At 36.5% G+C, this 13,728-nt stretch overlaps 1 protein-coding gene across 4 annotated transcripts; it reads right to left on the reverse strand.

Moving 5' to 3' along the window:
- Positions 1-54: 54 nt before the first annotated feature.
- On the reverse strand, positions 55-13,631 carry LOC144435739 (epsin-2-like). Of its 4 annotated transcripts, none has more exons than XM_078124352.1 (4): positions 13,312-13,631; positions 11,994-12,905; positions 5,528-5,688; positions 55-5,234 (listed from the first exon to the last, which is right to left on the reverse strand). In XM_078124352.1, the coding sequence occupies exons 2-4, from the start codon at positions 12,559-12,561 to the stop codon at positions 4,359-4,361; spliced, it is 1,605 nt and encodes a 534-aa protein (XP_077980478.1). In that variant the 5' UTR covers positions 12,562-12,905; positions 13,312-13,631; the 3' UTR covers positions 55-4,358. The 4 variants fall into 4 exon arrangements, with proteins under 4 accessions (XP_077980478.1, XP_077980477.1, XP_077980476.1 ...); XM_078124351.1 differs by having other exon boundaries at positions 5,528-5,706; XM_078124350.1 differs by having other exon boundaries at positions 11,928-12,905.
- Between the last annotated feature and the right edge of the window lie 97 nt (positions 13,632-13,728).

Below are 13,728 nucleotides of genomic sequence, written 5' to 3' on the forward strand. Positions count from 1 at the left end.
ATACTCAAATGAAAACCATAAATTTGTCATTTTTGTGTTACATATTTGTGTCACTTTATTTTATTTGACCACATTGTTACATATATGCAATACAAACTTATCACTCTTCCAAGTAAATCTCACAATTTCATATCATTTCATAAATCAAGTTAAACACCAATTGTTGTACTAAACACAAATAAATGCTGCCTTAATTTTCATTCCTCCTCCAACAATCATTCATTCATTCATTGAAAAAAAAAAAATTGACTCCTTATGCTGGTTTTCAGCACTATCTCAAATGCTGTGATTTTAGCAAACCTTAATAATAATTTTAATAATTTTGATAACATATCTGATATCTTGGACGACTTGGCATGCTATGTTCTCTCGAATAAAACACGCAAGTCTGCATATAAGCACATCTAATACTGTAGCTATGTAGTGTAAACACAAAATGTCTACACTCTTATAAATGTGACCTGATTAAAGCCACTATCTGTACAAATTTGTCTAGTCTAAAAAGGACTTCTTCAAGTGCTACTAGAGTTCATGTCTTGATAAATAGCATACACATTTGCCAGCCCTCCAAGATATATATCAATATTGTAGCAGAACATCTTTTTAACTCCTATGTCTCATGCACAAATCACTTTACACTGACAATAGTGCCATGCTTAATTTTTGGGCATGTTAAAATAAGTTGTACATCACTAAATACTAAAGTTTTCTCTTCAGATTTTTCTTTAACTTTCTATTCCCTGTTGTATCCACTTCTTTGACGATATGGTAGTGTGTGAGTGTGCAGTCTTGAGAAGATGGTGAAATGTTATAAAACACAACACGACCGGAGTCTTTTAGTCTTGAAAGATATACCATGTCAGAACCCCCTCAGTGTGTGTGTGAACCACACAATGGCATTTATCTTAGTCTTTGGATCTCCTAGCTTTATTTCAGTGTCATTATAACACACTTCAATGTCTCAAGCCAGCTTAATTTTTTCTTCCGTTTACATGGCTGTAGCATTTACAGCTCCAGGGTGGCCAGTACTTGTTGTACAATGGTTAATGTCATTTTCTTGCTCGTTAACAAACTATAGCTGGTTGCCACTTTATACTTTGTTGTGCCACTGGAATACCTAAATACCAGTAATGCACAATTGTGTGTGTTTTATTTGAACGCATTTTTACAGGCAGTCCCTGTTGAGACTCTTTTTGCACTGACACATCTACAAAAGCTGTCTGTACAGAGAACATATCCTGCCATGAATCCTAGCAATCATCATCATCAAATACTTGTGCTACCGGTAATCTGTCAACTTGATGTTTTTAATAAACGACACAACAGAAATACTACACTTTCTAATAGATTGTATCATTTAAAAGTGAAAAGTATCAGCACACACACACTGGTTTATCAATCAATTTTTCACCATCATACAAATACAAATACGAGCACAAATGTATTTCTACTTGCCAAATATGGTCAATCACATGACATGGTCTTTTTTTACATATTCAACCAATCCGAGTACAGCAATAACTAGACAAAAGTTGTTGTGACAGCATGGATCTCAAATCACTATGGAGACATGTCTGCCAAATATAGCAAGTCACATGACAATAACCAAATAAAAAAGAATCCACATGACAGTTTAATATCATCGCTAATAATGAAATAAATACATTTCCAAGTATGGTTACACACATTACACTTCTACACTTGTTAGCACAAATCTTTTGAGGTCAACAGGTTAAAAAAAGTTCTTTCAGGTGTTAATTCTGATAGATTCTTTGAATACACTGAATTCAATCAGTCTGCCTTTATTAGGTGTAAACTTTGGACCTAGTGTCATTCATTTATCTACACATAAATGTTTACGAACTAATCACAAATCAGAGAAAATTATTTGCATTACCAAGACTTTTTGTTTGTCTACCCTATCTGTTCCTGGTTAACTATGAAAGGCTGTATTTTGAGTGAATGAATGAGTAAGACGTACATCACAGCTGGTATAAAATTTTATTTTTATTCCTTTACATGGTGGACCCGCATTTCCCCGAATCGAGCACATACAAATATGTGCACTGGAAGTGATTAGCTCGTTAACTAAAAGGTAAATGAATTGGTCAATTCTATACATTCTGCCTAAACTATAAAATGGTTTACTACAATAAGTAAATCCGAGGAGAAAAAAGAAAATCTTTGTTGACAAGTACCATGGTCAGCATGAATGGAAATTAGGCAAGTATTTCCATTCTGTTTAATGTGAAGGCTTTTAAAAATCTTCCAAGAACTTTAAAACAGTGGCTAAGTATGAACTGGTCAATTAATCATTGTTCATTATCTGTTGATTTGGTCGTATATTTCATCAGAGGCGAGTTCTGAATGACTTTTCTTGGTACCTGGGGTTAGTATAGAACTTGACCATATCATTGAATGACGTACACATTATGTTCTCTGTCATCAATATGACAACTGTAGATATATATCTATATATATATGGTAAATCACATTAGGATATTTATCAAATCATGACCATAAATTATAAACTGTACACACACAGTGCACACAAGACTTCTCATTATGACTTCATCTGTGATGTTTATAGACTGTACAGGGTGGCTAGCATGAGCTTTGAGAGTAGTCTAGAAGTGCAAACTCTTCTATTACCACGGTTTCTGTTTTCATTCGAAACTGGGGATAAATCACTTCTCTCTATTGTTTGTACACTGATATATTTGTAAAATTTCAAAATGAAAAGAAAGTTACTAGCTGACCTAAATCTTTCACTAATGAACCTTCTTATAAATAGTTCCCTCTTCAAATTAAATGTTAAGGTAGTGTAAAGGGTTGGCTTGGCAATTTTGTTCTAATCTTCACCAAGAAACTAGAAATCTAACACACAGAATACCTGTTAGAATTTAAATTATGCCACTTGGGTGACTCCCCATCCCTTCCCCTTGTGTCCACAACAGCTAATCTTTCAGTCTACATACCTGATAGTGTGAAATCAACATTCCATGATTTCACATTTCATTTAAAAATTCCACATCTCTCATTTCTGTCACGAGAGGGGGCTGTTTACTGTAAAGTTCCGTTTTAAGAAAATAATGTGTTAAAAAGTAATATCCTCTAATAAGACTACATATGAATTAATTGCTGGAAAGTTGATAAATACAGATAGCCCTAGTACAGACAAGTTACGCATGAAGTGGCACCACATTAACATTTTACATAATGTATTAAATTCATACTGGGATGTTTACCTAGTTATCAAGTCCAGTTAAACTGTGTTAAACCTTGTGTATATGTAGAACACTACATATTTAGGTATTTATCTGACAGGAGTAACTCTGAATTTGTATCTTCAGTCACACTTCACACGACCTAATTAACATAGAACTAAATCACAGCATGAACGTCATATCTATACACATGGTTTATTTAGAAATGCAATACAGGTCTCCTGGCCATCACACAGGTGTGAACTGCAAAGGTGATAACAATACACAACAATACATAACAATACACACGTTTCCCAGGACACTTTTCTAGGGAAGAATTAAAGGGCCCTCCCTGTCTGAGAACATCATTCTTGTGAAAGCAAACGTTTGAAAAACATCAGCTTAACAAGCTACCTTGAACTGTGCCATATCTCACTTACGAATTTTGACATGACTGTTGCTACACAGTAGTTATCACAGGGCATCTCTCCATTCTAGTAATGACGTTATCACAGTCACCAAAACACACTACCATCACCATCACTCCCCTAAAGCTAGCGTGAATAAAAGATTCACGCAACCACGGAAATTATTGCTGCCTGAACAAAGGGCAATTGTCTGCTTGTTAGGTCAAGTTCATTGAAATTCAAAGAGAAGCTATAAAATATTTGGAAGAATTTGAGTATTTGAAATAATAGACCTGTTATGATATCTACAAAGTTGAATTATCTTACCTTGACTTGCTTTCTTTAGTAAGTATTAAGTACTTAGTAATTCAAACGTTTACACAGAATCTAATATATATTCAGTTCCATTCAACTCCATATTCATTCAGCTATGCTTGGAGTACGCTATATATGATAGATATACAATACAATTCAAAGCTAAAGAAATAGATTTTTTGGCTAAAATATCACTTGTTTTCTCATAAGTTCAGAATGTAACTTTTGTAATAATAGTGTGCAATTCCCTATGCATTCTCATTTCATTATATCTGCCGAAAAAGGCTTCCCCCTGGCCTTAAGCATTTATGCTAGCACCTAATTAATTCTAGTAATAGTATTTTGAGGTTATACTTAGCAATAATAAGTATATAATTTTTCCTTTTATTTTTCTCTCTCTCATCTATAAAATGTTGTTGTTTTGTTTAACTTATAAGAGAAATGGGTTTGTTGATTGTTGTTGTTGTTGAGGTGGTGGAGCTTCAGAAGCTGGGAGAAGGGGTTGTGGGAGCATACCCATTCCTGTGCTTCCCATGGCATTATTGTTTGTGGTCTGCATAACCATCGTTGGGGGCGCTCTCATTTGGTTGAGAGTGGGCGATGCTGCTGACTGCTGCTGGAATGGATTGGTTGCCTTGGAGGTTGTGTTAACTGCAAATGGATTGGTTGAACTCTGTTGGACCTGTTGCTGTGGGGTTGGGCCTATGAGTGAGTCTAAATTCACCAAGCTGGAATTCTCCCCTAGGAAATCTGATGCAGACTTCTTTTTGTCTTCTAGTGACATTGGCGACAATGCAGCATTCATACCACTAAGGTCGAATGGATAGTTATTAGGAGGCATTGCTGAGGAGGCTGCTCCAATATCTCCATTTCCAGTACCAGTGCGCAGAGAATCAAAATCATCATCTTGATCTATGGTTGGGTCTCCCCATGGTGATGCCTGTGTTGTGGCCATGTTTGTTGATGTGACTGGTGCATCCCATAGGTCACTAGATGCTGGTGGGGGAGGTGAGGAACCCCAAGGATCACTGGGAGGAACAACAGGCTGACTTGAAGCTGGTGATGACCATGGATCGCTTGGTTGTGGAGGAGCTGGTCTTGATTGTGTAGCAGGTTGGCTTCCCCATGGATCTGCAGCTGGGGCTACAACTGGGGCTACAGCTGGGGCTCCCCATGCATCAGCGACCGGTGCTTCTTGGATAACTGGTTCAGATGCCCATGGGTCTGCAGTTGGCAAAGGTACAGGTTCATTCAATTCTAAAAGGGAGGGTCCAACTCCTCCTGTACCTGCACTTGCTGCTTGTACCTACAAACGTGTGTAATTGGGCAAAAAATAAAGTTACAATGCATCTTGCAAATATACATCTATAAGACTGTTGATATTCTGATAAACACATACAATATTAACATTAATGCATTATATACTTTACATACTTACTACAAAAAGGGGGGGGGGGGGGATTCCGCTCTTGAAAAACTTGTACCCGGCCAATTTCAAAATCATGAAGGAAGAGGGTCATCTCTTAAATTCATTGCAAAGAATGGAAAACAGAAGTTGAGATAATCAGTATGCAACTGTGCCATGTTTGTATAACTAACCTCTGGCTTGTCCATGCTTTCATTTAGTGCCATCTGCAATCGCACATCATCACTACGTTTTTGTCTCTCTGCTTCATCAGCTTCTTCTTTACTCATAGCTAGTGCTAGCTGCAACTGTAACTCTTCCTCTCCACTGGTTTGGGGACGAGCTTGCTCCATTTCTGTTGGTACAGGAGGATCTGTAATCAGATAGGATGGGTAACATGGCACGGTGACAATGTTCTAAGGCAGGGAATCACACACACAACAATAATCATGACAAAGTCTCCAAACATCAAATCTTAAAGCTACAGTACAGTTAGCCTAGAGTCCAGTCACCTGGCGATTTTTGGCTCTTACCTTTGCTCTACCCACCTAGCATTTGCCAGCGGTCTTTGACTTAATGAAGCTTTGGCCAGAGAGCAGGTACAATTTCTTATTGGGGTTTGAATTTTTCTCACTGTGAAATTATGTCAATAGTTTCACCACGTGATTAGAACCAACTCAGAGGGTTGGATAGGTTTCATCATGGACAAGATGGTATACACGTCTCTAAACGAGGCTGAACGCCACTGCTGCAAGAAATTTTAGGTTTGAATACACATTAAACCTTTAGCACAATGCTAGGTAAGTAGGGGAAAGCCTAGGGGAGAGCTGAAAATCCCCACATGACTAGACACTATGCTACTGTACAGTACAGCATTGTTATTGCCCAGTTATGTGGTCCAACTTTGTCATATACCCTACATGGATATTTCACATCATCTGTGCCTGAAAGTGGAAATTGCAAACATATACAATGTACGTGAAGTTGTGTACGATATGTAGCCAGTACAGTGCAGAAGCTGTAAAATTTGTCCAACAGCATTTATTACCCAGGGGTCCATCTCTGTACATATATATGTAAGCTATAAGCTTATCACAGGTATTTGCTGTAAAAACAGCCACAGATGTGATGTGTGTGCCTGAAATTAGAAATTGTAAACATACAGAGACATTGCATACAACATGGAGACGTCATGGCTGTATATTTGCAAGCTTACATTACATGGAGAAAAGCAGTGTTGACATATTTGTTGATTAGATCATTCTCTATCAAGTTTCAGTTGAACTGTGTGTGTGTGTGGGGGGGGGGGGCAGCTAGTGAAGCTGAAGATACATAAATACAGGCAACCATGGATGTAAGTTATGTAACTAATAAATTATGGAAATGTTGTTGATAGTGTTTTTGTTCTAAGTAAAAGCTAATTGGCATGCCTGCATAGATTTGACATTTACAAGGTATGACCCCTCCCAAATTAGAACCTATTCTGTTATTCATCAGACCTTGACTGTGTAACTTGTAGCAGCATTCTCAACACTGCGTTCAAACTCACAAAGAGAAATTCAAATGGAACTGACGTTGTAATTAAATTACATGTACGACGTAAATACCTACACAACTCCTACATTTGTATTTGTCTATCACTAAGGTTCGATAACTAATAATTTTATATTCATAAATACATCTCAACAAAGTTGTATTTCAAGAACATTCTGGCCCTTTTTTAACATTTGCAGACAGTTCTTCCATAATAAGACTAGCTAGGCACCAAGTCTTGTAATTTATGACCAGCCTCTAGCAACATGTAAATGACAATTATGTACTGTATGAACAAACTGACATCAAATTTAGTTTGTAAATATCAAAAGTACTATTTCAGGGGAATTAGACATCCTCTATGTTTACTATGGCCTTACAACAAGAAACTGGTCTATATACTCTCTTGTGAAAATAAACATCCAATGTATAAAAAGAAGACTTCTCAATACTAATGGTAAACAGGTAGAACCTATATCATATATGACAAAACTGGGATTTATGTACAGGGACCATCTATGTGTTGCATACACTGACATATAAGATGTTACAATGCAATAGTTAAGTTCTGCACTTTTTATATGAAGATTTCAAAAAAAAAAGAATATGGACTTCTACCTAGACCTGTACAATGTTAGTTCTAATCAGGACATTATTGCTACTCAGGACATTATTAATTTCAGTTTGCAAGATGCTATGCAAGTCTAGATTATGACATTTTACTTTTGTAATTCATGATACATTATGACATATTGACTTACATGTAAGGCACAGGTCATGGCCAGAGTGCAAGATACTACACCTGATTCCTGTTGTGTTTTGATTTATTAGGGTGTCAGCTTACTCTGTGCATTCAATACAACACTAAGGTTGTAATATAGGTTTATATGCTGTGACAGTATGCTTGTCATACGAGTCACATAGATACTCACTGTAAAGATTGGTATCAAAAGATTTTGCTTGATCATAATGGAATAATTTTGTCAGTGATAAATAAACATACAAGAGGATATCTACACTTCTGATTTTGCTAGTAATATGTGTATCGATTCTCTGAAGCAAATCTCATAGTATGGGAAAGAATGTTAAAGGGGGAATGCCACTCCAGGAAATAGTGATATTTTTTATAAACTATGATTTCTGGAGAGACATTTCAAGATGTTACGTCACCTACAATTACCTGTGACTTACGAGAAATATCAAGTTGATCTTGTGATTTTATAGGGTATCTTTGCCATAGGTTATTGCATCATGGGAGTCAGCAGAAATAATGTATTCAAGTTGCACACTGAATATTCATGAGTCCAAAATAACTATATCCTTCAGTGTTAAAAATCTCTCATGAATATTCAGTGTGCAACTTGAATGCATTATTTCTGCTGACTCCCATGATGCAATGTCCCACGGCAAAGATACCCTATAAATGCACAAGATCAACTTGATGTTTCTCTGATATCACAAGTAATTGTAGGTGATGTAAAATCATGAAATGACTCTCCAGAACCCATAGTTTATGAAAACGGCTTCATTTCCTGGAGTGGTAGTCCCCTTTAACTTGTTTAGAAATTTGATCACTTCATATACAGAAAATATAATTAAATTTCTTGTGTAAACCTGAGGGAAATTGTTATGAAAGTGTTTCAATATACTTGGATCACTGTATGTATTAATTACAAGATCATTTTTAGGCAAAACTACTTTCAATGTTTACTCTGTTATAAACAAGAATTAAAGATTTTGGTTGATCTTTGCCTGTTGACAATATTTGCATTTCATCCTAGTAGTATCTGCAAGTTAGCTTCATTATCTGGTTGACCTATTAAATATATCATGCCGTCAGACAAAACCCTTTAAAAAAAATTTCTTTTATCTCACAATAGTCTGGAGGCATATGGACTATACCTCCATCTCCAAGCTTTTAATTGATTTGGAACCTGCATATTAATGAGGCAATGAAGAATGATTTTGCCCTCGCAAATTACAAACGTCAGACAATTCAGGACTTTGTAGGTAGCACAAAATAACATTCAAATTATATAAGAGATTTGAATGAAGTAGTTGAATATACCAGGGTATCAAATTGTGATTAGGTCAGTACTGAATATAAATACTGCATATCTATAATGTGGATTATTTATCTATGTTTGGAATTAGGGTAATGTACACAACATATTACAATGCATAGATAAAATATTCACAGAGATCACAGATAACAGTGAGAAAATGACACATTTCAGCTTGAACGGCCAGACAAACATTACACACATAAACATACAAATCAAGTCAGATGATTCTAGAATACACACAAGTTACTTGTTTTTGAACTAAGTATACAGAATGTGATCATTGGCTAAGAAAGCATTATGTAACTTGACATCATACCAGACACTGCGCTAGCTGCACAGACAAGAAAGTGAAGCTGTAGAAATAAAAAAGCCTCACCATGATGTAGGGCGTGCACAAGCAAGAAGAAAAAAGAAAGGAGGTAAAAAATTACGTTAGGCTCTCTTGTCATATCTCCCTCATCATGCAAACCATAAAATTCAAATCACATAATTTCGACACTCAGTGATATCAGTGTGCCCTCTTCAGTAGCCTGACAAAAATGGCATTATGATTTAGTCTCACAGGGAATGCTTTAGTAAAGTTATCATGCTGTTGTCCACCATGCAAATCAAGTTTGAGGAAGAGCAAGTGCAGTGTCCCCATGAGGGAAATTCCCTCCTTTACTTGATAATTGGATTCTTATGGTAGACATTATAACATGCCTACCCAGAGTATCTTTTATCATCGTAATTCATGGCATATCACTGATCGTCACAGAAATTCTGAACCACAAATAAGTACTGGTGAATTTAGTCATATGTATAAGATCATCCCATGTGGTGGAAATGATATAAGCCTATAAACTTATAAGTAAGTGCCACAACAATTCTTGAAATTTGTAATTTTTCACCATTGTGACTGAACTTAGAAATTGTACAAACTTAGTAACAGTGCTAATACGATCACTACATTTCCTATGCACATAACATCAATTTGTAAGCACATTTCATTTCAATATCTTGTTTTTTCATTTCTTATTTCTCAGAATAGAAAAGTGAGAAGAATATGCATGTGTACTTATTATCACTGCCATGTATTCACTAGCTGTTATTTTTGTGGCATACTTGCATAGATAGACATGCAGGTTAACACAACTCACTGGCTACAAGGGCACACTGAGCAGCATCACTGTTACACAAAGTAAAAGTGTTTGCAAGCTTGGGTTTGTTTTGTTTGGTTGTGTTTTCAAACACATACAGTGCATGTGATGGTGCCTGCACTACTACGATATGTGGATGGATGAATGTTGAACATGTGTGTGTTGATCACTGACAAGAGTTCAACGGATGTCTGATAGTTCTGCTTTGGATTATGAAAAATTGAAACGATTATGACGAGGTTGAGATGGCATATTACATGTAATTACTGTTGTTTCTTTTAAAGGTGATTATTTAGAAAATGAATTATGTCATTGAAAAGAAATTTCCATGGTAACATGTTAATTGTGTCCCTTTTACAAATGAACTGAACCCATTGATATTCAAGTTTACCAGAATGAAGATAATGATACCATCTCATGGTGACATTTACTGCATAAATCGTGAGTACATGTGCAAACATGATATTATTCACAACTATTGCACTTATTATAATTAGCAACACACTGAGTCATCAGACCACTATGACTAAACACCAATAAATCTTCATCTATTCATGCATAATAGTGAAACAGGAGGCCGATGGTACAAATATTTCCCCATGATTTTGTTGGTAAAGTGTAACGTTACAGTACATGATATGTACATGTGACTTGTCCTTCACAAACATTATATTGTATCTTTTACTGTTGAAGTGTATGCTGTATGTTTACAGCCCTTTTCTACATTCTAATTATTCACTTTTGAAAGATAGGGCTTCCTCTGCCAAATTTGCCAAATAAGGGAAAGACTATTTTTCCTGTAGTTAACCCATGACAACAAAATTTACCTGGTTTTGTTTAATTTTACATCTTGTTAAATATGAAATTTAATTTTCTGCTAATGACCTCAGCTTTCACCAAACAAAACACATCTGATAGAATGTTGCTTGTATATTGGAGAAAAACACTCATTTTTGCAAAAACTGTACAGCACAAACTGCATTACTAACCAGGTAGAAAAAGCCTTACAAATAATATTGTTGGTAGCCATGGCAACAGAATGTCAAAACCCAATTTGTTTGATTGATTGTAAAGAAAACAGAAAATTAAAGCTTGCTTTCAATGCATTTCTCAACAATACCAAACTTTTGACTTGATAAATCTATCTGGTTTTTTACTACATGCAATAACATTATTGTGTAATTTCTAACAATGTTGCCAAAAAGCTAAAGAAATGTCGTGAACTCTGTAGTTGTTTTGACAGGATTCTTGAATTCATAACAAGATGAAATAACTGCTGATCATGATAGAAACAGTCTTAACCATATGTTGATCAATACTTATCTAGTCATGCAGTACAACTATTTGTATTACGTAACAAAGCTACACTACAACACAGGGTGATAACGGCAGAGGAAGAAGGTCTACAGGAACTGGAAGGAAGCTACACACATCGTACAACATGTTTCCCTTTACACCTTATCCCACAGAAATAATTTCTACCAACTACTTGCAATTCTAATGGGTATTAATAATGGTCTGACAAAATTAACAATAGTCATGCAATTCTTCACCTTGTTGGAAAGGGGCAAAGGTCATCTATACACTATGACTACTATCCATAATAATGTACTCTACCAACATGAACTGATAAAACTTTGGAAACTACCTTCAGGACAGTGAGGTTTGACATGGCAAGTGATGGTTATGGCTGATGGCAAAATGAGTACAGGCATGCACATGCTAGTTATCATTGTTAAGGTTGCTTGCTCACCTTCAAGCACCAAAAAATAAATTTTTGACTTCAAAAAATCTGGAGATATTGATTGTTTTTCTTTGAGTGAGGGAGGGGTGGGACAAGAGAACGTAACAAATACCTCCACTTGCTGGGGATGAAGAAGATGGAAATGTGGATGATTCTGCATTATCAGTTTGTGTACCACCTGTGGGGTCTTTGTCGTCGGTTTCCGTCTTGCTGCTGCCACTGCCACCACCACTACCACTACCACCACTACCACCATACTGACTGTCACTTCCAATACCCGATGATGCCTGGGCAAATCTTTCTTTTGCTTTCAAAGCTCTGGCTCTCTCTTGTTTCAGCCTTTCGTCATCTTTCAACAACGACACAAGCATTTTGGATTTCTCTCGCACATTCACTCCTTGGTCTTTTCCATCACGATCAATGAACTGGAAATCTTTCAGGGTTTGTATGGCAAAGATGTTTTCCTTGCACTGTTGGGCCACACGTTCTGAACCGGTTTTTATAATGTACTCAAGAACTACCAGTGACTTGTACACATGTCGCCAATTTTTACCATGATCATTTAAGCGCTTCCATATCATGGCCATTATTTCTGAGAAAGCAACAACATTGTAGGTGAAGTCTGCAATTTCTGTCATCAAAGAACTTGATGGTCCCCATGGGTCGTTGGAGGTGGCCTCTCTCACCTTCACCTGTGAATCCGAATAGTTGTTCACGACATTTTTAAGTTGACGTCTGATCGGCATTTTGAATAATGTTCTTCAACCAAGTTCCAATAAACAAAAGTGTTCTTCTGAATTATTAGTCACTGTCCTTCCAAATATACGACAGCAGTTGTTCTTTGTCTGAATGCAAGTCAATTGTGACTTCGAAACTCTCGATTTCAAAAAAAATTAAAAACTTTCCGGAAGCGTTGGATCTGAATCCTCTTCCGCAATGTGACGATTGAGTAACAAAATCCAAGATGGCGCCTTCCTGGACATCTGATTTTCGTTCAGCGCTAGTTTGGAAGGTACACTTCAGAACGGGAAAATGTTTGAAATAAAGTCCTTCGCGAACAAAACGGTCAACAGTAACACAATCAGCTGGCCTGTTGAGACAAAGACACAGAAAATGACGCTTTTAACTCTTATTTCAATAACAATGCGTAACGATGATCATTTGTATGCGCACGTGAATGATTAAACCGGTTATCTCAGGAAAGCCTACCAATGGCATCACGTACACACACACACACACATCACAGATGATACAAACTAAACAACTTTTTAAGATACACAAGTATCATACACTATGACAAATGGAAAAACACTGAATCGAGTGAAACGACTTGAACTTCTGTCATGATTTTGACGTGGGGTCGACTTCAAAGGGTGAGAAGCCCTTGAAATTTTTCTGAGGCTATGTCATTTCAGCAGTCCAATTTCATCACGATATTTTTTGAGTATTTCATGAAAACAATAACAAAGAAAAGAAACACAGAATGAAGTACTTACCAAAGATATCTAATTTAGTTTATATATGTCCGACACGGCTTTAAAAGTCCGCTTATCTACAAATATAGTAGACGCGACAGCTCCCACCTACACACGGGATTCAATTGACGAAAAGAAAGATGGCGTTGCCGTGAATCAACAGAACAGGAAGAAGTGACGATAGTTGTAAGAGCGTGTTCAGAGATGTTGGATAAAAAACACCAACTTCATAGAATAATCTTGGTGGTTTGAACTTAACGAAAAAAAGCTATCGACTACTAACTCACAATTCTGTACACTTTCAAACGGTGGCTGACCACTAAAGTGTATGATAAAAGAGGGGATAGAATCAATTTGGCGATTGTTGGAAGAGCCAAGAACCCGGATGTGGGAGGTTAGGGTCAAACCTCACCCGAAAGTTCATTGACGAATATTACT

Source organism: Glandiceps talaboti, chromosome 5 (genome assembly GCF_964340395.1).
Source record: "Glandiceps talaboti chromosome 5, keGlaTala1.1, whole genome shotgun sequence".
Classification (NCBI taxonomy): Eukaryota; Metazoa; Hemichordata; class Enteropneusta; family Spengelidae; genus Glandiceps; species Glandiceps talaboti.

What these genes read in the sequence shown, in the direction of transcription:
- LOC144435739 (XM_078124349.1), bottom strand. Translation starts at nt 12,561, where the DNA reads ATGCCGATCAGACGTCAACTTAAAAATGTCGTGAACAACTATTCGGAT. An exon ending in TTCATCCCCAGCAAGTGGAG is followed by an intron (nt 5,707 to 11,927) that starts GTATTTGTTACG and finishes ATCTGATTACAG; the next exon opens with ATCCTCCTGTACCAACAGAA. An exon ending in AAAGCATGGACAAGCCAGAG is followed by an intron (nt 5,235 to 5,527) that starts GTTAGTTATACA and finishes ACACGTTTGTAG; the next exon opens with GTACAAGCAGCAAGTGCAGG.